General features: G+C 37.2%; 1 protein-coding gene and 1 long non-coding RNA gene across 4 annotated transcripts in view; one reads left to right on the top strand and one right to left on the bottom strand.

The window, feature by feature from the left end:
* The window catches only part of KPNA1 (karyopherin subunit alpha 1), a 67,479-nt gene extending 44,386 nt beyond the window's left edge, over positions 1-23,093 (top strand). The window contains exons 6-14 of the mRNA XM_059162836.1: positions 5,174-5,305; positions 6,809-6,897; positions 7,231-7,330; positions 7,932-8,095; positions 8,864-8,942; positions 12,944-13,069; positions 14,743-14,870; positions 19,273-19,451; positions 20,740-23,093. Coding sequence (XP_059018819.1) covers positions 5,174-5,305; positions 6,809-6,897; positions 7,231-7,330; positions 7,932-8,095; positions 8,864-8,942; positions 12,944-13,069; positions 14,743-14,870; positions 19,273-19,451; positions 20,740-20,927 — 1,185 coding nt within the window. The 3' untranslated portion in view covers positions 20,928-23,093. The remainder of the gene's footprint in view (positions 1-5,173; positions 5,306-6,808; positions 6,898-7,230; positions 7,331-7,931; positions 8,096-8,863; positions 8,943-12,943; positions 13,070-14,742; positions 14,871-19,272; positions 19,452-20,739) is intronic.
* On the bottom strand, positions 1,607-22,327 carry LOC131824625 (uncharacterized). Of its 3 annotated transcripts, none has more exons than XR_009350915.1 (4): positions 22,275-22,327; positions 4,429-5,430; positions 3,658-4,022; positions 1,608-3,132 (listed from the first exon to the last, which is right to left on the bottom strand). It is a non-coding gene; the product is annotated as an uncharacterized LOC131824625 (long non-coding RNA). The 3 variants fall into 3 exon arrangements; XR_009350916.1 differs by having other exon boundaries at positions 4,711-5,430; XR_009350914.1 differs by having other exon boundaries at positions 1,607-3,132; positions 3,658-5,430.
* Positions 23,094-24,869: the final 1,776 nt, after the last annotated feature.

The following is a 24,869-nucleotide window of genomic DNA, read 5'->3' as shown; positions in this document are numbered from 1 at the left end:
TAGTCGGTGGTCACAGAGGTCCAGTTCCTTAATCTCTTAAAGAATGATGGTATAACCTCACTGGCCTAAAATGAAAAAGGTGAAATGGGCTTTTCCCCATCTTTGCATTTTCCAGTGCACCTCAAAGAGTGCAGTATGTTCTTTCAGACAGTGCCCTCTCCTGGCTACCACATGTAAATTCTACATCTTTTTGATTCTGTAATCATAGAACTTGGATCTTCTGAAGGTGAAAGCCTTTGGAAATCTCTAATTTGCTTCTATCTAAAGTCTCAGATTCCACCCTTGTGTAAACTAATAGGCTGAAAGATTGAGAAAAGATTCCTTTGGAAGTGAGCATCTTATGATTTTCAACTTAGTTCTCCAAAGACTGAGAAATACCCAGTCTGTTTATTATCTAAAGGTCATCATCTCCAGCTTTTCTTCTTGCGTACATTTTAAGTACAACATGGTATTCTTTCTCCATTGTGATTAGTGGCTAACGTCAGCCACTCCAGAAACAAAACAGAAAGAACAGATATTTTGAGGGAGAACCAGGCGGCTTTGTGCCACATAATTAGACATGCTCTGGGAAGCTTGGAGGGTACTCCTTCCTCTATCTTTTTGGAGAGCACTAGGATGTAAGCTGTTCCTGATACTCTCCTACCTGCTTACTAGAAATATGAGTAGTGTGTTTTTGGAATGGGGCTTTTGCCAATTCTCTTCCAGAAAGAGTGTAATAATTTATAGTCCTAATAATAGCTTATGCTTATCTCATTGATAAATCCTGTGGACAAACTCAATCTCTTCTTTCCATAGATAAAAAACTGTGAATCCTAGTGAAGGCTCTCTTCACTTATGTTCTGGCTCTCTGTATGCCTGAAATCAGTGAGGTACCTCACAACAGGGAGATGATGCCTGTTTTGCTCATTTGCCTTCAAATGAGATGAACAGGGGTGGAATCTAGGATTTTGGCAGCAGATAATGCCATCTAGCTAAGAGCATTCTCAAGCTCAGTGACATGTAGGCCTCAGACAAATTCAGCCTTTAATATGACATTGGTCTGCCTTATGGTGTATTCCCTGGGCCTGCTTTGTTGTTGTTGTTGTTATTGTTGTTGTTGTTTTTGGAGTCTATTCCCTGTGTGTTTGTATTGTCCTTTGTAGTGCTGAGATGTTGCATTCTCACACCTTCTTATGGAAGCTTATTATGAAAATAGCTAGAAGTAAGTAAATTACATCCTAGTTCCATTCATTAGGTACTCCTCTTCAAATTGTAAATTTAGATTAAATTGGTGTAGTTTCCCCATTCTTGCCTTTCTTGTCCCATATAAAAGCTTAATGTGATAAACTGCAGTAAGCCTTCATCCCCCTGTGCCTTTTCCCATCCTCATTGATCCCTCTGCCTTTCTTGAAAGGTTGCTCAGATGACTCAGGCACTGTTCTCTGCAGAGTTTGATATCTGGGTTTATTTTTCTGATGTGAGCCTCTCTTTTCACTTGCTCTCCAGGTGAGCCTGGCATTTGCTAGGAGCCAGAGTGGACCCGGCAAAGTGGCCAGCAACAGAGTCCTGATCCAAATGGAGAAAGGGAACCAGGCGTACCTCAACCTGGAGTGGGAAACTTGATAGGAGGTCAGAAGTACTTCAGCTTTGGATTCTCATTTTCCTTATTTAAGGAACTGAGCACCAGAAGGTAGAGACTGAGAAAGGGAAGAGAGAAAATACCAAATCTCCAGTGTGACCTTCAGATTTCAACTGTAGCCTTCTTTAGCAAGTCTGGACAGTGAAAAATAATAGTGGAGTTACAATTTATAAGTAATCACAGCATGACAGGTTGTTTTCCTTGCATGGTACCATTCTTGGAACATTAAAAAACATAGTAGTTTAAAACAAAAAAGAGGAAGTAAGGATCATAGTAATTTTGGCTGCCATTTATTTACTTCAGGTGATACCAGTTCTTAGGCTTCATTCATCATGTTACCGATTTTTTGAGTCTCATGGTTACTTAAATTACTTTTTCTGGCCATTTCTCTCATAACCTTATGCAGTCGTTTTTGCTGTCAATTCTGGACTTTCACATTTCCTAGCTCTCTTGCATGTTAAATTCAAATCTGGGACCCAAAACCAAAACATTAACAACAACACAGTGATGGCAATAGTCTGAAAGAGAGGTTAGTTTGAAGTACACCCTGTTTTTAAAAAGCATCCATATTAAACAACATTCGAAAGTTGTTTCTTTTAGCACTTTATTAACAGGGGCATGTATGATGGGGGGGGGATAGTTTCTTCCTCCCTCTCTCCTCTCTCCTATCTACATATGTACATTTTACATAAATACACAGATGGGCATACAAAATTGCACGAGTACAGCTTGATGAGTTTTTACAGGGTAAACATCAAAGTAAACACTGTGTATGTGTGTGTGTGTGTGTGTGTGTGTGTTCGCATGCACACGTGCGTGCACGTGAAAGAGAGAATGCCTTGTTCATGCATGAATAGGATTTTCAGTGGCTCTCTAGTTATAAGGTACTCATCTGTTTCTGTCCCTGATGCTTTCTGATTTCTCTTCTTACCAGGGGAGGCCTTGAATCTTGCTTTTGGAGATTATCATCACTATGTACTTCTTAGTAATAAACATGACTCTGGTACATTCTTCTTTTGCTGAGATAGCCTAATTTCCCTTTTTCTTCCATCCCTTTTCACTTATTCTCTATTTTCTTACTCATTTTCACTCTGTTTTGCTTTTCCATTTCATTCTCTTAAGTAGCTTCTGGAATTCCCTCTCACTTCCTGTGAGACTCCTGGTACTAAACCTCATAAGAATGAGAGCAGCTTCAACTCTGGCAGCAATGACTATTCTAGTTTTATCTCATTGGTAGTTTTTTAATAAGCCTTTATCCATGCAGGTTATTGTTGTCATTTCATTTACATCAGAATCTCATCGCAGTCTGTTTTCTCTTTGACAGAGACTGGTATGTATGCCCATCTCACTCATTCTTCATACACAGCTTTTCCTCACAGTTGTCATTTCTTTGACTTGGTCTCTGCAGTATCTCATGATTCTTTGTTCAACTTGGAGCCTGCCGTCTGGTAGGAAGGTTTGCTTTTGTATTCACATCATCTGTCTCTTAGTTTTAACTCTGCTAGTTAGTTTTCCTAGAAAGCAAAAGAAACTGCATTTTAGGTGAACTGTTTTCTTTTTAGCATCCCCTAAATAATCTGCATATCATTATTTGAAATTTCTTGCGTAGATAGCAAAACTCAAGGAATTGAAAGATTCTTTTCAGTGTTACAGGTGTGTGTCTGAGACGAGACTATGGCTGGGCTTCATAAGCATACTCTATTGGGAGGCTGTAATCTAGTTCTCTCTGAATGGCTGCATAACATAAATAGATTATTGGCCCTTTTTCTAATAGTTTCCTCATTCATAAACTACCCAAGCCAGACTTCTCTGGGATGTTGTGAGAAATATATGTGAGTAATGCTTTGAAAATACAAAGTACTGAACAAATGTAAGGTTTCAATTCAGACAGATTGAAAAGGCTTTGAGCATGGGTTTCAGGAGTGATTCAGTTATGAATATGGTATGTAATGGAATTTTTATTTTATGGTATCCAGTGCTTAGAAGTCTCTTGAACTTCTTTTAACAAACTTATCAAAAAGAAAATATTTTCCCCTTACCTGTGGTGCTCCTGGTCTGGACCTCCTTGCTACTGTAATATCATTGTCCAGTTAGGCTGCCTAACCTTTGTCCTCATTTGTGTTTATCACTTTCATAGGTTTCTTGGAATGTCCCCTTCTTTAGGCATCTTCTCTTGTGAATTTGCTGTCATTCACATGCTTTGGATCATGATAACCAGATTGTCTTCCCATGTCTTCTGTTTTCCTTCCCCCAAATCCAATGACTGATGATTTAGTTTTCCATATGACAGCTGCCTTTCAGTTGACCCAAAAGCTTTTAGAAGAGTCACAGCTCTGTCTTTCAGTGACTTTTTATTGATCTCTCATTGAAGGGACATGCCACTGAATTTTTTTGTGTGTATGTGCTTCATTAAGGGATAAATAGAAAGAACAGAAGAAGGAAACAAAACTAAAGTTTAGTAAGAATAAGAACTCTTTTAAGTAAATAGAATTTATGAGTTCATTCTTGGATTTCTCCATTTTAGGGTAGAATCAAATTACTGCGCAAATTGACAGATTAGTAAAATGCTGTACTTTTTGTTGGCCATGATTTCTTTCATACTTTCTGTTTACCAGTTTATCAGGCTTAAAGAATGCTCTTTTTAAAAACCTTACCTCCGGTATGGAGAGGGTGGTTAGGTTATGGACATTGGGAGGGTATGTGCTATGGTGAGTGCTGTGAAGTGTGTAAGCCTGGCAGTTCACAGACCAGTACCCATGGGGCAAATAATACATTATATGTTAATAAATATAATTTAAAAAAAATCTTACCTCTGTACTTTAGTTGGAGCCCTCTCATTTGTCAGAAGCTCTTATGCTCTAATGTTGCCATTTCTATTAATTGAATGCCAGTTAGCTCCTTTTGGCTCACTTATCATTTAAAATATCTTTGGCCTTTTTCACTGTCCTTATGTCTTACACATTTTCCATTAGTATCCTCTCAACTTTTCTCTGTGTCCATCTTATAGAAATTATTTACTTTTTTTTATTAGATAATATACATGGTTTAAGGCCAAAATGATACATAAGGATTTCTTTCCCATTCACCCTTACCTTTCCATGTAGTTAACAAGTATTTGCAGTTTCTTATGACTCGTGCCAGAGATATTCTGTACCATAGGTAAATTAATGCATATATTCCTTCTTAACCCTTTTAGAAAATACAGTATGATGCTATCTTAATGTACACTATTAGGCTTTTTTTTTTTTGTTTCCTTTTTTTCATTTGTTTCTTGGGAGATCATTTATGGCAGCATATGAAGCAGTCCCTCATTCTTTTTTTAGTATTATGTCAGCTCTACTTTGGTCTGAAATTTTAGACCAAATTTTAGTTTGAATATTCTAGGTTTTTGTACTGGGAATTCTTCATTTAAAATTGATACAGAATCCATCTGATAGATTGTGTGTAAATAATGATTTCAGATTCTTTTCTTCACGTACAGAAAACCTTATTGTTATAGCTAAAAACAAGCTATTAAATGCTCATAATATAATAAAATTATTTTTATCTTTATAGTTTGAATCAGCTTGGGTATTGACAAATATTGCTTCAGGAAATTCTCTTCAGACGCGGATTGTGATTCAGGCAGGAGCTGTGCCTATCTTCATAGAGTTGCTCAGCTCAGAGTTTGAAGATGTCCAGGAGCAGGTAAAAAAATGAAGCAGAGAAGCAGATGAAAGAATACAATTTTTTCCTTTGGTCTTACATTCAGGGCCTGTTTCACTACCTGGCCTTGATAATCCATGATTCATCACAGGGAGCGTTCTAGAAATCTAAACCAAAATAGAAAATTTCATAGTGAATGTAGGCAGAATCTCTTTTTTTTTTTTTTTTTTTTAAAGATTTTATTTATTTATTTGACAGAGAGAGATCACAAGTAGACAGAGAGGCAGGCGGAGAGAGGAGGAAGCAGGCTCCCTGCTGAGCAGAGAGCCCAATGCGGGGCTCAATCTCAGGACCCTGAGATAATGACGTGAGCCGAAGGCAGCGGCTTAACTCACTGAGCCACCCAGGCACCCGGCAGAATCTCTTCTGGAAACAAAACCATTTTCCCCTTCTGAACCTGAATTTTTAAAAAATTCCTATATACTTTTTATTTTTATTTTATTATTATCATTATTTTTAAAGATTTTATTTTTTAAGTACTCTGTATACCCAGTGTGGGGACTTGAACTCATGAGATCAGCTCTTGCATGCTCCACCCACTGAGCCAGCCAGCCACCCTGAGCCATATATACTTTTTATTTTTTTAAAGATTTATTTATTTTAGAGTGAGAGAGCACATGAGCAAGGGCAGGGGTTGGAGGAAAGGCGGGAGGTGGTGGGGGGGAGAGAGAGAGAATCCCAGGCAGAGACTCCCTGCTGAATGTGGAGCCTGATGAAAGGCTGGATCCCAAGACCCTGAGATCAGGACCTGAGCTGAAATCAAGAGTCAGATGCTTAACTGACTGAGTCACCCAGGCACCCCAGCCCTATATACTTTTTAGATCATGTAAGCAGTTACTGAGCATTTACTTATAGGGATCTCTAGTGTTGATGGAAGGAGCAGGTCTTTGCCACATTTGCGTAGAAAAGGACCTAGAAAACATTTATTTTTTATTACTGCAAACTTTGTCAAATTCATAAATCTAAATCATTGCTAAATGCGTATGATTTTCTTCTGCAGCTTGAGGTATAATTTACAGAAAACTGCATATATTTAAAAAGTACAATTTGATAAGTTTTGACATATGTATATACTCATAAAACCATCATCACATTCAAGATCTATATCCATTACCCCCAGAAGTTTGACAGCTTTCTGCATTTTGATTGCTTTTAAAATCTCTGTTCACTGTTTTCTTTTGTAAGCAAGCTTAAAATACATTTTTAACCAGCTGAGTATATAAGAACTGGTTCCTCCCTTTAATAAGTTTATGCCATGACTGTTCAAATATATACTTTATAGTATGATTGATCTTCTTCCCTCAATCCCACAACTATTTCATTTGATTCCCTGATAATGAACTTCTATGAGAAGTATTAATAGTGCTTATGTGTATGTTGATTAATTACTATATAATTTTATAAAGAGTTATTGTGGTTGTTTTGACATCTTTTCTGAGAGAATTATACTACACAACCTATCATTAATGAATAATTCTTTCTCAGGCAGTCTGGGCTCTTGGCAACATTGCTGGAGATAGTACCATGTGCAGGGACTATGTCTTAGACTGCAATATTCTTCCCCCTCTTCTGCAGTAAGTTTATTTCTATTATTATTACTATTTTTTGAGTAGTAAAAATATGGAAGTTTCTCAGAAAGTAGTGCATCTTTAGAAATAATTTTGGATTTTCTGTTGTTATTTTTTATTACAGATACTTTCTTACTAACCTGTTCAGATCATTCTTCAGGCATTTTGTCTTACTCCAGTGCCAAAATTTGGGATTAGTGCTATTAGAATTAATTCAGCTTTATTGTTCTGGAGAAAAGCTATTTAAAGACATGTGTTGATCAGTAGCTCTAATATTTATCTTATGCTAGGAGAAAATTAATGTCCATTATATAGTTTATCATTGTATCATGCTTACAGGTTATTTTCAAAGCAAAACCGCCTGACCATGACCCGGAATGCAGTATGGGCTCTGTCTAATCTCTGTAGAGGGAAAAGTCCACCTCCAGAATTTGCAAAGGTAAGGATTATGCTTGTGGGAAATGAGCAGAAAAAGTACAGTTAAAAGAATGTAGCAGCGAATTTTAATGTGAACAGAAAGAGATGATAATTTTTCATAAAATCTAAAGTGTTAGAATTTTATCTGTTTCTGGAGAAATAGGACTTTTTGAGGGGGGGATGTTAATTTGGGATAAATTTTCACTGACCATAAAAAGCTCTAAATTAATCTTAAAACCTAGCATTTTTTATTTATAGCAAAGTATTTAAAACAAAAATTTTTTTAGCTCTACCACTTGTGAAAGTTTCTTTACCTCTTTGGTCCAGAAAGAGTGTGTTTCAACAAGGAACCTCACTCTGAAAATTGGTATATACTTCCATCTTTGAAATTATTTTCCTTAGTCTCTGACCACCTCATCAAAGTAAATTGCAGGGCACTGACAGCATTCCCAAAGATGGAAATGCAACTTGGCCATTTGCTACTCTATTAATCACCCCAGAAGTTATCATCTGTGTGCCTGATTGCCTTTTGGAGTTTCTCTCCTCACTTCTAGCTTTTGTTCTGCTAAATTATTATATCATTATAATATTATATCATATTATCATATCATCTTCCCTTACAGGTTTCCCCCTGTCTGAATGTGCTTTCCTGGCTGTTATTTGTCAGTGACACTGATGTACTGGCTGATGCCTGCTGGGCCCTCTCATATCTATCGGATGGACCTAATGATAAAATCCAAGCCGTCATTGATGCTGGAGTATGTAGGAGACTTGTGGAGCTGTTGATGTAAGATATCTTAAAGTGTGTCTATTCTTTTGTCCTTGTATTAGTTTATTAGTTTTCTAGATACTGATAAATATTAATACGTTATACTGATTTACTGTGCTTTGGGCTGCTCTCTTTTGTTACTTATATTGATATCAAGTCTGTTTGTTTTGAGGCTTATATAAAGAACAGCTCTTTCTTTTGCTGCGAACAGTCTTTCAACAAGAGCATTTGGAAAACTCTCGTATGTGTAATTAAGCTAATGTTTAATGACCTGAGCCCAGCCTCAGGATAGATGGCAAAAGGCATATTGCCACTTAAGAGTCGATCCTGAGGCACCTGGGTGGCTCAGTCAGTTAAATGGTAGACTCTTGATTGGGGCATAGGTCACGATCTCAGGGTGGGGAGATGAGCCCTGCGTCGAGCTGTGCACTGGGCATGGAGGCTGCTGAAGATTTTCTCTCCCTCACCCTCTGCTGCCCTCCCCTGTTTAAATAAGTAAAGAGGAAGTGAAAACTGTATTAATGAGAGGGAAAAGTAATAATCCAGGTGATTGAATACCTGGGAAAGATTATTAAGAAAGATTTGTAGTTTTTATCCAAAAATAGTAAAGGCAGAGCTCTCCCAGGGAATACCAAACCCATCCTCACAGGGTTCCCTTGAGAACCCCCACAGACAGGTACCTTTGTGCTCTAAAGTTACATCGCATTATTTGGTTTGGATTTCAGCCCTAAGGAAAAGAGACTAAGGATAGAACTGTTGGATTAATATTTCTTTTTATGGTTGCAGGCATAATGATTATAAGGTGGTTTCTCCTGCTTTGCGGGCTGTGGGAAACATTGTCACAGGCGATGATATTCAGACGCAGGTATGAGTAAGTGGTAACTTTTTTTTTTCTTTCAGAAACAGTACATTGAACCCCATGGTTATGTTCCTATTAAGAGTATTTAATTCCATATTATTAGGGAGAATTGACACTGTTTCATTAATGTTTGTTAAAAATGTTGCCTTGGCTACTTTCAGTACCCTCACTGGCTCTGTTTTGACCTATTGCTATTACAGCAGTTTTGGGTTCCCCTTTGGTTATTCAGTTTATATGAGTAACATCTTTTCTCTGTCATCTTCATTTCGTCTTTAATATCTTCCTTTTCTTTGCACATGGTAAATCTCCAGTGTGATGAGGAGTCTTCCTTGTTCTTAATGTCACCCCTCCCCACTCCATTCAGCTTTTGTATCAAGATATATTCACAGTGGATTTTTCTAGGTATTTTTCTTTATCCCTCATATGCATTGGCCTTGTCTTTAACATTCTTTTCCTAGGCTTCCATGGTGTTTAAGTGTTTTGGGTCTCCTGCTTCACTGACCATTTCTCTGTAGCAAGCTCCTTTTCCTGTTCTTTCTTGTTTGTGGGATTATCCCCTGAGGGGGATAATTATTCATTGATCTTACTTATAACTTCAGCCATCACCCTGGTGCTGCTTGATTGAGAACTCAGACTCAGGTTTTCGCCTTAGCGCTTAGCCAGTCCTGACTCGCAGGAAGGCAAATTTAATGCCTACACTTTTCTAATCCCTAAAATTTTGATTTGTACTTGAAGGTCTTCCAGTTCTAATACTTACTTTAAATTTATGCTGTCTGGAAGGGAACTCATTATTTTCCCTGGTATATCTGGACCTCTGCTTATTTATGTTACCTCCCTCAGTGAATGAGGACACCCAACAGTTGACCATGTCCAAAACCTGTACATTAGCTCTCTCATTAGTCATTAAGTGCCATCCTCCTCATCCTTTGCAGTGCTTAGTTCAGACATTTCTTGTTCCATTCTTATATCACCAGAAGGATGCTTGCAAAATGCAAACTTCATCAGGTCATTCTCTTACCTAAAATCTTTTTATGGTCCTCTGTTGTCCTTTGAGGGTGTTTGAGATCCCTTAAAATGTGGCGCACCTGTTTAATGGAATGCTGTGTAACAGAATGAGGAAGCTCTTAAGCACTGATACAGAGATATCTCCAGGTTACATCATTTAAAAAGAAAAACAGGCAGAAAGTGCATAGAATCTGTTACTATTTATATAAAAGGAGGCAGGGTGGAGAGGAGAAAAAACCCAACATATATGCTTGATTATAATTGCATAAAATTTCTCTGGAAGGAAACACAGGAAACTGGTAACATTGGTTATATGTGGAGACCTGGGTTGCTGGGGTACAGGAATGGAAAGGAAGCTTTTGCCTCTGTAGTCCTTTATTTGCTGCTCATAGAAAGTTTGTCTTTCCCTCCCCATACCATGCTCTGTGCTTATGCCATGTTTATTCCTTGAATTCGCTATGACTATACTCAGCCCTAAGGTTGTTTTTTTTTTTTTTAAGATTCTATTTATTTATTTGACAGGCAGAGATCACAAGTAGGCAGAGAAGCAGGCAGAGAGAGAGGAAGGGAAGCAGGCTCCCTGCTGAGCAGAGAGCCCAATGCGGGGCTCGATCCCAGGACCCTGAGATCATGACCTGAGCCAAAGGCTGAGGCTTTAACCCACTGAGCTACCCAGGCGCCCCTCAGCCCTAAGTTTTAACACACACTTGCTTCCCTCTGCAACAAACATAGGCTTGCATCCCCATCCCCGCTCTTAACCACTCCCGCACATGAATCCACACTCTGCCACTAATGTCCTCTCTCATTCTTCAGGTCTTCCCATTAATATTATTTTCTCTGAGAGGCCTTGTTTGCTACCAGACTCTGAAGTTAGGTGTGCCTTCTTTTGTTTCATCCATCATAGCACATGCCACATTGTATCCTAACTACCTAATTATTAGATTGTGAGCTTCTAGAAAGGGGGTGGTGTCTGTCTTGGTCATTTTTGCCCTTCTGTAGTCTTAATAGTTCCTGGCACAATGTAGAAGGACTCAAAAATTACTGAATGAAGGAAGTTCTATATCTATACATCTAGTTCTGATGTCCCTCAAGTACTGCTTCTGGGTCTCCAATAGCCTATTAGATATTTCTGCTTGCATGTCTCACATTTGTATCTCTCACAGTTTATCTTCTTCCCCGCAGAAGTCTGGTAGCAAGTCTTTTTTTTTTTTCTTTTCCCATTTCAGTTAATGAGGTAACTATTCAACTGCCCTCCCCCCCGAAACCTTGCAGTCATATCTGGTGTCTCCATCTCTCGTTGATTCTTAGTGTCTCAGTATCTTCATCTAATTACCTTAGTTTGGTCTATGTTTTCTCATACACAAGGGTCACTGCTGTACCTACCTGATTTATCTTCCTAGTCTCCCCAGCATTTACCCCTCTCATTTGACTCTTCCTAGTAATAGTTTAATCTTTCCTACAACAACCTTGTTCACATTACCTTCTGAAAACAGTGAACTTCTTTAATGATTATGGGATAAAGAATCTTGAAAGACTAAAGAATTTGTACTTCAGGATTTTAGTCTCTTTCTTGTAGCCTACTGTTAATTTTGGGGTTAATGAACTCTTCCTTAATAAAGCCTTACTGCCCTATTCTTTCCTTATTTTGGTACTTTGTGGTAGCTTGTCTCAGCACTTTTTCATTGCCAGCCTTTCTTCTCTGCTGTGTCCTCCCTCTTCTTTGCTTATGAAATCCTATCTGCGTTTCAAGGCACTTCCCCCAACCCCACAAAGTCTTTTTTCCTGACCACTCTGAGAGTATTGTCTTTAACTGGTGACAGGTTTATTATTATTTTTTTGGCATGTGTATTTTCGAAATCACATCTTTGGTATTTAAAAAATTGCTTTGTAGTATCTTTTATACTGTTAAAATTGTGTTTCTTTAACCACATGTTTTATTATTTTTTGAGCTGTATTAGATAGGCAGAAATGGCTTCGTTTTAATTTGCATTTCTTTCATTACTTGTGAGGGAGGTAATCTATTAAAATTGTTTCTTTTAACAATTTACGTATTAAAGACAGCAATCCTTTTATCTGTTGAAATTTTTTTTATGTAGTGTGCATTTTAATTTTTATATATTTTTGACATGCAAATATTTGATGAAGTTTTATTTTCCCCTGTAATTTCTTCCATTGTTTTTATGCTTGTAAAGTCCTTCATTATCCCCAAACCAGTTATTTACTGATATTTTCTTTGTTTTTTGGTGTGTTTGTATGTGTACTCTTTAAATTAGTTGTGGGTTTATTTTGGTAATGGGTTAAGAATTGGACTTTCTAAAAAAATACTTTTTAAAAATAAAAAAAATGTTTTTCCAACTAGTTAACTTCTGTAGGAACTTTATTATATATTTAATTCCTTATAAAGACCTGTATTAGTTTCTAGACTAGATGCCTGTTCTTTTACTATTACTCAGTGATTGATTCTTGAGCCTACCACATACTCTTTCAGTCATTGTAACTTATGAGTTTAGTTTTGGTAGACTAGATCTCCTTCATGTGTCTTTGTCTTACTCTCCCTCCCCTTTGTAAGCTGTTTGAAAGCTGGAGACATATCCTGCCTTTCTGTCCTCTGAAGCACTTCGTGTACTTCAGTAAGTGGGTATTTGTCGATTGTGTTACCAGAAGACTTAAAAATCTGAGACCACTTCTGAATTTCTGGCCACTTGATCTATTTACCCACCCAAAAGACTTTTTCATTCCTATTAGGATAGGAAGGTGAAGGACTAATACATTATTATGCCTTATGAGGTAGCAGTTATACAATTGTAATGTGTATAACAAAACTGCTTTGATAATCTTAGAAACTAATACTTACTGGCACTGAATACTTTTTTACATGTATAAAGTTATTACTAAAATTTCAAGGGGAGACATTATTTCTTTGCTTATATTGTTCCTAAAATAAATGAGTTAAAGATTTACCTTTGGTCAGTAGAGAGTAAGTTTCAAACTTTTCTGTTTAGGTAATTTTGAATTGCTCAGCTCTGCAGAGTTTATTGCATTTGCTGAGTAGCCCAAAGGAATCTATCAAAAAGGAAGCATGTTGGACAATATCTAATATCACAGCTGGAAATAGAGCACAGATTCAGGTAATCCCATAGCATCTGTCTTTTTTCTTCTATTTTTATTTTTAGGTTTTAGTTTTTTTTGTTGCCTTAAATTTTTTTTTCATTACTACCTTGGAGACCATGAACTTCCAACACTGTTGTCTTGTTTAGTTTACTTGTTTTTTTTTAAAAATTTTAACCTACCTTACAAAAGTACAGAATTTTGAAACTTTGGTTTTTTCCCTTTGCCTTCAATATTTGATGATTTGCCGAGACCCAACAGATAGTGTCTTACATTTTCGAAAGGTTTTGATGGTCTTTATTAAACAGCTTGGCTTTACTCTTGCCAAATAAAATTTTTTTTCTAGTAGACCCATGTATTGGGTAATTTCAGTTTCTTATAAAACCTTTGGGGACCCACTTTTCTCTAAATGGTTATCTGCCTTTTCATTTTATTCTTCTATTAGGTGGGAAAGTAACCCCAGTGGAAGATAAAGCAAGCAGTGGGCTGAAGGTCACCATAGGTCCTAAGAAAGGCTAAACAACTGGTTATGAAACATAAAACACAGACCAATGGGACTTTGAGCTGAGTGGAATCAGAGAGGTTATCTCTTCCAGTATTCTCTTTTAAGGATGAAACTAAGGATCAGAGAAAGTGATTTGCTCAAGGACATCCCTAGTAAATGACAGGATCGAGATGAAGTGTCTTTCCACTAAATTTGCTGACTTTCTTCACCAGTATAACAGAGTTCTTGATCAGGAAACCGTGGTTGATGAATCATTAAATTCTACTCCTGAAACCAATATTATACTATATGTTATCTAACTAGAATTTAAATAAAAACTTGAAACAAACAAAACAAAAAAAAAAGCATGGTTAGTCATCCCCAGAATGCTGCCAGGGACTGAGATTGATAGCTATTAACAGTACATACGAGGTGATTTAAGCTGTAGTTGATTGCCTGCTACGATCAGGCTCTCCTGTAGAATTTCTCAGTTTCTTGATAGAGGAAATGATACAAAACCCATTTTAGGTTTTTTAACTTAGGAGAAAAATGAGGCAGATCGGTTTAGTATTCATATATGAGGGGGAAGTGAGTGAAAGTGCTTTGTCCCAACTACAGGCTATGCTGGTAATCTGGGTGGGAGGTGGTAGGTTGGAATAGGATCGGGATGTTTTAAATATAGAATGTAAAGGAGACTTAGTGACTGATAATATTTAGAATAAGTAAATAGAAAAAGAGCCTTTGTAAATACAAAAAGAGGTTTGAGAGGAGACCTTATGTAGAGGGTGGATGAGGTAAAGTGATTAGCAAATCTAAAGCAAGCTGTTGGCCACCATGGGCTGGGGCACCCAGAAGTGAGGACTGGAGGATTACAGTACACATGTCAGAGTTGGATGCTGTGAAAGAAATGAGACTAGCAGAGGAACAGAAAATTGAACTTTTGTAATTTATTACTGTGGGTGGAACAAGAGAGGACAATCAAAGAGAAAAGAACTCAAGGAAAAACCAAGAGATTATAAGATCCCAGACTCCAGGGAGTGTTACCAGTGATACCAAGTATGGTTGAAAGGTTATGGTAAGAGAATTTAAACTCCTTCCAGTTAATTTTTAACAGGGGGAGGGGTGTTATTAGTGAAGCCAGCTATAAAGTTAAAATTAGCATCATGAACATTTTTGAAATTTGTAATTTCCCTTTTCATTTAATTTCAGACTGTGATAGATGCCAACATTTTTCCAGCCCTCATTAGTATATTACAAACTGCTGAGTTTCGGACAAGGAAAGAAGCAGCTTGGGCCATCACAAATGCAACTTCTGGAGGATCAGCTGAACAGATCAAGTAAGTACTAGTTAGGTAGCATCTTGTAAATTAAAGGAAAAATCAGGTCTGCTAGTTTAGAATGCTCAGTTCTAACCTCTTAGAAGATTGTTCTGAGTTTCATAACTAGACTCAAAGGTGTATTTAATTTTTCTCCCATTCCTTCCAGCTGAAATAATTTCAGGATAATAGAAGTAAGGCACAGTTGAGGTTTGAGAGAAAAGAAGTATTTATGGGGTGGCTTTAGCCTAATCTGGAGTTTTTTGATCAGAAAAATCTTAGGTAGTCTAGAAAGTTAGTAGAGTCCTTAGAGTCCAACTTTGGTATTTAACTTTTGCTATTTTAGTTTAGATGTCATAATAGATTTCGATCAGACTTTGAAAGAGAGGTGTATCTGAGAATAAAATGCCAAATTCACTAGAGTCAGTGGATCCTAAATTCCTGTAATGTTCAGTAAAGGGAGAGAGCTGTAGTAGCTTGAGACTTAAATGGCCCCTTGGGTGGTTTATAATCTTAATGGCTAGAGAGGGCATAAATATGGACAGGAATCAGTTCCTCAAAGAAAACATCATATAGTTAAATGTTAAATTATGGACAGTTTTTCAATTAAAAGATTAATGATGAATATAAGAATGGTACTTAGATTCTTCTTTAGCCTGCCTTAACTTTCTTTATGGGGAATTCAGATGAGGGGGAAGGTGAGTTTAAATGAACGTTGAAGTTATAACCCCTTCCTTATATATACTATCAGAACGATACAGCTACTTCTTATATTGTTGCTTTGTGGGTTAAGTGTTGGCATTAATTAACCAGTACTAATTTTTAGGTCTCTATAGGAATGTAAAAGGTAGTCCTAACATTTCAGAAGTTGATTAGGTAGAGAAGGTAGCTGTGTACCTAAAATAATAAAATAAATTAACACTGCAGATAGCTGTTTTGGTAAAGTTCTTCATGGAAAGGTTTTCAAGGAAGACTAAGTGGTCTTCAGAGGCATTTTGTATGAGATTAAGGTCTTTTTTAACCTCCTAAGATTCTGGTTCTGGGGTACTATGATTTTAAGTATGCCACCACTGGTAATGACATTTATCTCAGTGATGGTAGTAGAAGTACTGCAGAAGTTATAATATGGTTTCTTAACTGAAGTGGTTAAACTATACACATATTTTTTTTTAATCTTTTTTTTTTTTTTAAGATTTTATTTATTTATTTGAGAGAGAGACAGTGAGAGAGAGCATGAGTGAGGAGAAGGTCAGAGAGCGAAGCAGACTCCCCATGGAGCTGGGAGCCTGATGCGGGACTCGATCCCAGGGCTCCGGGATCATGACCTGAGCCGAAGGCAGTCGTCCAACCAACTGAGCCACCCAGGCGTCCCCCAATACACATATTTTTAAAACATTTTTAAAATACTGTAGTAGATTTCATCAGAAAGTGTTCAGGGGTATTTTGCTTTGTTAGAGAAGAATAGAAAGGCTCCTTAACTATTCCTTTTTAAAATTCAGCATAGCTGTTTATATTAATGAAGCTCATTTTCAATCTCCTAGCAGTTTCTTCTTAACCAGATGAAGAATTATCTTGAAAAATATTACAGTCCAAATTATAGAAAATAAACTGACTTTATCAATGATAAAAGACATCTGTGTGGATTTGCTTATTCTTATTGAGTAGACAAGACTTAGATGCAAGAACCAACTAGAGTAACTTAGGAAATATTCATAATTTTAGGTTAAATATAAAGAATAAATGTCATTCTTAAGAACCTGTAGATTAGCATTTGATTATATTTAGCCTAAAGATTTAAAGCTTTTTAACAAAAAGAATCTTTTTTTAAAAAAGATTTTATTTATTCGAGAGAGAGCTATCACAGAGGGACAGGGACAGGGAAAAGCAGATGCCCTGCTGAGTGGAGAGCCCATCGTGGGGCTTGTTCCCAGGGCCCTGGGATCATGACCAGAAATGAAGGCAGATCCTCAACCCTGGGCCACCCAGGCACCCTTCTATAAATTGTTCTTTTGCAAGATGAGGAATTAAGTAATCAAAGGGCTTTGGAAACTGGGATGAAGGCCTTAGTCTTTTTTTTCCTTTTTAAGATTTTTATTTATTTATTTGACAGAGAGACAGACAGACAGACACCAAGAGTAGGAACACAAGTAGGGGGAGTAGTAGAGGGAAAGCAGGTCTCCTGCTGAGCGGTGAGCCTGATGTGGGGCTTAGTCCCAGAATCCTGGGATCATGACCTGAGCCGAAGGCAGAAGTTTAACCGCTGAGCTAGCCAGGCGCCCCAGAAGGCCTTTGTCTTGAGTATTGGGAAGACTCTGTCTTTAGCCTTGAGAGTAATATGAAGAACATAATATTTTGAGGAGGAAAGAGCAATTAAGATGCCATTACAATAGTTAGTGTATGGCCAGGATTAATAGTTGTAGCATGAGATAATGAGTCTCAATGCAGGAATGAAGGATCTGTAGGACTTGCTGGTAGGCTTTAAGTAGCAAGGAAAAGGAAGAGTCCAAGGTAACTAGGGAAAATGGTAGGTGTATTTAATTAGGACACAGAGGAAGCAATAGTAGGTTATAATAGTGGTGGTTAATTTCTGTGTACTTTTTATGCTTTTCTGTTTTTCAAATCTGTAACTAACATTTATAATTGTAAAATAGGCTTGGTTATTTTTTATTTTTAAAGATTTATTTATGTGAGAGAGAGAGTGAGTGCGAGTAAGGGGAGGGGCGGAGGTAGAGAAGGGCAGAGAAGCAGACACCTCACTGAGTGCAGAGCTTGATGCAGGGCTTGATCCCAGGATCCTGAGATCCTGATGAGAGCTGAAAACTTTTTGTGTTCTATACAATTTTTGTGTTGTGTAATTCTATAGGTATTGGAATGGTAGAAATAGGACAGAATAGTTCTACTATACTATTTTTTTTAAACAGATTTTTTTTTTTTTTAAGATTTATTTATTTATTTGACAGACAGAGATCACAAGTAGGCAGACAGGCAGGAAGAGAGAGAGGAGGAAGCAGACTTCCCTGCTGAGCAGAGACCCCCCCCCCCCCCCGACTCGGGTCTCGATCCCAGGACTCTGGGATCATGACCTGAGCAGAAGGCAGAGGCTTAACCCACTGAACCACCCAGCCACCCCAGAATAGTTCTACTTAAAAAAAGAAAAAGAATAGTTCTACAGTAGGATTCTGTCAGCTTCACCTATTCCTCACTAGTCCTCTACCCCCATAGCTCATAACCTCTGGCAACCACTATACTTTTTGTTTTGTTTTGTTTTTTTAAGGGAGAGGGGCAGGGGGTGAGGCAGAGAAGAAATCTTAAGCAGGTTCCATGCCAAGGGAACTTGGCCCAGGACTGAGCTGAAATCAAGAGTCAGATGTTTAACCAACTGAGCCACCCAGGGACCCCACTTTTTATTGTCTTTATAAAAGTTTGTCTTTTCCAGAATGTCATGTGTTTGGAATCATATAGTATGGAGTCTTTTCAGACTGCTCCTTCATACACTTAGCATGTCTAAGTTTTCTTTCATGTCTTTTCATGGCTTGATAATGCATTTCTTTTTATCATTGACTAATAGTCCATTGTCTGGATGTACTACAGTTTATCCATTAGCCTGTTTAAGAACATCTTGGTTGCTTCTGGTTTTTTATAAATCTTTTATAAATATCTGTGTATAGGTTTTGGTGTGGACCTAAGTTTTCATCTCAATTGGGTGAGTGTCCACAGTATGATTGCTGGATTATACAGAAAGCTTTGTAAAAAAACTGCCAAGCTGTCTTCAAAAGTGATTATCCCATGTCACATTCCCACCAGCAAGAAAATGAGAGTTCGTGTTGCCCCTCATTCTTGTCAGCATTTGGTATTGTCCATTGTTTTGCATTTTAGCCATTGTAAAAGGTGTGGTATCACTGTTATAATTTGCAGTCCCCTGATGACATTTATTAATGATGTTGAGCATCTTTTCATATTTAATTTGCCATTAGATCTTTGGTGAAATGTATGTTCATATCCTTTGCCCATTTTTAAATTGAGTTATTTGTTTTCTTGGAGTTTTAAGAGATCTTTGTACAAAATAGAATTGGCCTGTTGGGCCTGTGGTGCCTTTAGCACCTGTTTTAGAGGTGTGGTTCTATAGAAACAAAGATGAAATTAGTCAGAAGTGTACTGTTTTTTGATGAGTTGCTCATATTTCAGAGTAAGAGGGTATTCAGTTTCTTGGAATCCAGTAATTGTGGAGGGGGAAAAAATGGGAGATGGTGTTAGAGAATTGGTTTTGTTTAATTTATTTGTAGCTTTGTGGTAAGATGTGGCCTATATGGTTGAATGGGTGCTTATTTTTATCTCTACAGTTTGAGGATGACCCACTTACTTCATGAAAGTTTTATGAAATTAAATGCTTTGTTTGACTAAATTATTCTTTGTATTAATTTAGGTACCTCGTAGAACTTGGTTGTATCAAGCCACTTTGTGATCTCCTCACGGTCATGGACTCTAAGATTGTACAGGTTGCCCTAAATGGCTTGGAAAATATCCTGAGGCTTGGAGAACAAGAAGCCAAAAGGAACGGCACTGGCATTAACCCTTACTGTGCTTTGATTGAAGAAGCATATGGTAAGATAGAGTGTTTAGTAGATGTCCTGAAATTATATTTTTCTTCTTGGTTTTCTGACTTGTCCATATCTGTCCATGAGCACAAACTCATATGAAAAATTTATTCTCTTATGAATAATAACATTTAGTAGGTAGAATAATTATAAAAGAATATGCATTAATTATGCAGAGAAGTGAGTACCCTTCAGTTTAGCCATTTTTACACTGGGCTTTAAAGGATCTTCCCAGTTCCTAGACTCTGCTTGCCCTTATGGGTCCTCTTATATTCTTACTAGTTCATCTGAGCCTCAAGAACATCTGTATCTACTGTAAAGGATTCTACTCCTTTTCTCTTGTAAGATTTAGAGGTCTCATTTTGAAGAGTCACTATTTACCTTTTGGTTTCTTGGTTCTTCCAGTCTCAGTGTTAACTTGGTTACTTAAGTACATTTTTGTTCCTTAAGTGATTTTCATACCCAGGGTTGAAAACCACCACTCTAGGGTTTGTTTATTCCTAAAGTTGGAATTAGGGATCATAGGCTATGTTTGTCTTCCCGTTTATCAGATAATACAGAACTGATTGTATCAAAGTGATTTTAACAAATTACCATTTAAAAAAAAAACCTGACAGTTCCTGTACCTGGAGATGTTTCTCCACAGAAATAACTATTGTTAATCTTTTGAAGTATATATATTTTAACATGGTGATGTGTATGAATATGTATTTTTTTCTTTGAGCAATATTAACATTTATTTCCAGTATTGCTCTAGCGATTAGGTTGCTTATGGCTGCTTACTTAAGTAAAAGAAAAACCTAGCTCAGATGGGCTTAAACTTAGTAAAGGGAGTATGTTGGCTGGTTGTTCTAGTTCGACTTCTTAGTTTAAGTAGTAGAAATGGACTCTGGCTATTTTAAGGGTATTATATACATTTGTTGAAATATTGGATAGCTCAGAATTTAGGATTAGAGCCAAGAATTAATTAGGTCATAGATACAGGTCAAAAGGAACACTTCTGCTACTGGCCTTAGCCACTGGGTGATATGTGAAGACTGTTAAGGAAATTGCTGCTTCTGGGGACTGATTGTTGCTTGCATTGTTTAAGATGCCATTTTGTAATAAGAGCATTCAGATATAATCCCAGTGATACTTTCTATGCTGTTACAAAATACTAACAAGATATAGAGAAGAAAATCTTCCTTTACAATAAGGAGGCATGGCAAAATACAGTTTCATTGGCATTTCCAACAGATACATACAAAGAATATGTATGTACACAGACACAGATTTTTCTTTATTCTTCATTCTAGGTCTGGATAAAATTGAGTTCTTACAGAGTCATGAAAACCAGGAGATCTACCAGAAGGCCTTTGATCTTATCGAGCATTACTTCGGGACCGAGGATGAGGACAGCAGCATTGCGCCCCAGGTTGACCTTAGTCAGCAGCAGTACATCTTCCAGCAGTGTGAGGCTCCTATGGAAGGTTTCCAGCTTTGAAGCAATACTCTGCTTTCATGTTCCTGTGTCAGACCAGGCTACCCAGTCAAGTCCTCTTGTGGAGCCCACAGTCCTCATGGAGCTAACTTCTCAAATGTTTTCCATAATACTGTTTGCGCTCATTTGCTTGCCTTGCGCACCTGCTCTCTTATACACATCTGGAAAACCTCTGGCTCTCTGTGGTGGAATACCCTTCTAATAAAAAGGGTAACCAGAACGGCCCACTCTCACGGAAAATCCCTAGGCTTTGGAGATCCGCACTTATATATTATAAGAGTCATGGGATTATACACATATTAATGTGGCTCCCTGTCTTTGTGGGGGAAAAAAGAGGACTCCTCCTCATTCCCTTTAAAGTGGGGAAAAACACTGATATTAAAAGATGAGACTAAACCTTTATCTTGAATTTCACACAACTACTTGCAACAAGGGGAGATGTTTAGACCTGTTGTGTACACTTCAGAGTACTTCTCGTGAGTTCTTCCACAGTGAACCCTTGGATTACCTGGTGGCTTTTCTAGCCAAATTTGCATTAATCCTTACTGAGACTGGATGGTTTTCTTTCCTCTATTGGCGCCATTCTTCACAGATATTAAAGTTAAACCATCCGCTCCCTCACCTTCAGCCTTCAGTGAATGTGCTTTCTAGTTGTCAGGAATGCTGAAGAATTAACACTTTGACTCTTAAATGTGATACTGGTTTGAAGATTCCCTTAGAGCAGAAAGGAGAGGGGCACATTAATTTGTATGGCTCTTGCTTCTCTTTGGTCTTATGTGTCTTAGGATTTGGAAGTGGTTCAGTTTTAATGCTGGTATGAAGACTTAGAATCCTTAGTAATCAAAACAATATCCTGTAATTCAGTATAAAAAAGTAAAAACAAACAAACAACCTCCCCCCCCCCCCCAAATCCCTCCAATTTCCCCAGACTCAACCAGTGTGATTAGAGGCTGTGTTTCTGCATTAAAACAAATGTTTCAGGCTTTGTGGTCCTGATCAAGGTCCTCATTAAATTGGAGTTCACCCTAGGTGCTTTTCCCCACTGTGACTGGCAGATAACACATACTTTTAAAAGTTACTTAGGGAAACCTTTTTTCATAGCCCAGTGCAGCTTGATTTTAATATATTCGTGCTACACACATGATCCTTTTAATGTAGCATCCTTTCTTAAACAAATAATCATCTTCTCAACATGACCTGTTCAACCTAAATAAGGGCAGGGATTTTTTTTTTTTTTTAATAACCTAATTTTTCCCTAATCATTTCATCTACTAGTACTGCCCAGTCAAGTCCCTCCATAAAATGAAAAGTTTCTACCTTCTGGCTCATTTAATGATAACTGCAATGTACCTGCAAATGGCGCTTCCAGTACTGTCTTCAGTGATCCACATTTGTGCTTGGACTGGAATGAAAATATAAGCTTAATTGCCAAGAGAACTGCAACTGAGTTCAATATGACTTCTTGGTGCTAGTTGGCCATCTTGGCTCAATGTTGGGACACACTATCAGAGAAGATTTTTTTGTTGATATGCTGTTCAAAATGAATTCTGAAGGAAAAGTTGCTAACTTCTGTTTCAGAGAAATATCCTTTTAAGCCTCTTTAATCTTGTCCTCTTCTAGAATTCATTATAACCCCAAAATGTAACTATTTGGAAGTTCCCCTGACAGGTTATTATGCATCTCTGGTAAATCCTGCTGAATGTTAGGGATATTCAGAGCTTTCATACCTCATCATGTTGTTATTTAAACAGCCAACTTACGTGACCTGATTTAAACTTTTAAAAAAGTCCACTTCATTCAAAGTAGAAAGATACAAAGACAAAGGACGTTTATCAGCCAAGTGTGTGACGCATTCTTCGCATCTAGTCTGTAGTTGTGTCTGTGCTCTGGATAGATACCGTCTGCCTGTTACTGATGGAGCAGCCACTGCAAAACTAGTCAACTCCCATCTATAACTTTTTCTAGTGCTGCTTTGTGCTGAAAGGACATTTTAGTTTACTGCACTTGACCTGTAAAAGACTTTGATTCTTTGTAATTTTAGGGACAAATTAGGTGGTTAATTTAAAGAAAGACTTTAAATTTTGCCTTTACATCACATTAAAATATAACTTCTTTCAGAAGGGTAATAGAAGCACTGATTCATAGTAAAAATCTTGTTTTTAGCTTTGATTTTTCTTGTGGCTGAGTTTTTTTAACCTGTACATCGCTGGTAACACACCATTTCTCTAGGATATTTTAAATTATGTACCTTCTGCTGGATAATTTTAAAAATTTCAATTCATTTTTGGTAAACCAATTTGAATGGAAAAAGGATAAAGCACACAAAGTTGTTTCCCTGGGTTAGTAAGAAGAGTGTACATTGGGAGTTTTGCATTTGCGGGTGTCTCAGTGAATGAATTAAAGTCCATTTAACTATTTTGGTCTGTTTTCTATTGAAAACAGGAATTTATCTTGTTCCTGTCCTGGAAGATCATGAGAGATTAGCTAAATTTTTTTTTTTGCAATAAAATACTCTTAATATAAAAATTGGAATTAACTGAAAGTTAAATCCCAGCATAACAGTTTGAACTGATAAAGCAGCCCTTTTATTTACAGAAATGAGACTTTAGGAGGTAACTGAGTCCTAATTTTAGTTCTCTGGCTGGCAGATTCTATTAATTTACACTGCATTTATTGAAACCCTATCACTAAGATGTTACCTATAACAAAAGTGTTAATTTCAACACAGGAAAACTCTTCTGCAATATATACTAATCTGGGGGGAAAGTAGCTTGTTTATCTACCCCCCTCCCTTTTTCCTCCTCCACATTTTCAAAGTATATTCTTTGAAATGAAAACTTAGGTGGGGGATAAAAGGCATTAAAAGCATTTAGGATATAAAGGCACCCTGTATTTGAAGGACCAGCAGGGTAGATATGGTTAGATTGAGAAATACCAGGAAAGGAAAAGAGATTAAGGAGAGAGTTTTCTGTGTAACATTTTAACTCATCTTGTCACTACGTAGGGCGCCTTTTAAAACCTTTGTCAGCTACACTGTTTTTGAAAACTATTGCCCTAGGATTGTCTAGTGCCAGATAAAGCTAAATGGGCTCTGAGCCATTTTTTCATATTGTTACAAATACAAGCAATAGCAGTTACCCCACAGTAAATTTGAATTATTATATCAGATTGTTGCTGATTTTGCCCAAGTATAAAAGTATGTAACATATTTTAGAAACCAAATTTTGTCAGTTAAATCCTGTTTTATGTGGCCACTCACAGGCAACTTTGAATTTACTTTCCAGTGCTAAACAAACATTTATTTATAATCCCTCAATTTGGGGTTGCATTATAAAAGGGTTTTCCTCAAGTTGAAAGGTTTTTCTTTCTTGCTTGATTCGTTTTGTGACATTTTTTCTATCAGTAGGCAAGTCATTGCATGTTGATGTTTTAGGGCTTGTGGACACATATATACACACATATGTGTGTGTGTATAAATATATATATATATACATATATATGTATATATATATATGTATATATATATATATATGAAATCTTGATGTGTAAGAATGTTTTTCAGTGAAGAAAAGGGATTCACTTTTAGAAAGGGGCATTGTTTGCTTTTCATATTTATATACTATGTTCTACCTCCTACATTCCAAAATTTGCTCATTTGAGAAACAGGTGTACTTATCTATATATGAAGTCTCGAATCTGAATTTTTTGCCACCTGAAACTAACAGTCACTTTCATCTGTTGTTAGGTGAGAAGAGTAAGTATGTATCTGCCAACCTGGGAAATATTTTTGGCTACATTTCTCTATCAAAAGTTACAGTTTTTATCAGGAACCTGGATGGGTCAGTGGGTAGAGCATGTGACTCCTGATCTCAGGGTCCTGAGTTCCAATCCCACGCTGTGGAGCGTGGAGCCTACTCAAAAGTTATCTTACTTTAAAAACAATTT

The sequence above is a fragment of the Mustela lutreola genome, chromosome 2, assembly GCF_030435805.1.
Source record: "Mustela lutreola isolate mMusLut2 chromosome 2, mMusLut2.pri, whole genome shotgun sequence".
NCBI lineage: Eukaryota > Metazoa > Chordata > Mammalia > Carnivora > Mustelidae > Mustela > Mustela lutreola.
Note: the sequence above shows the minus strand (reverse complement) of the source record. Positions and strands in the feature narration are given on the sequence as shown.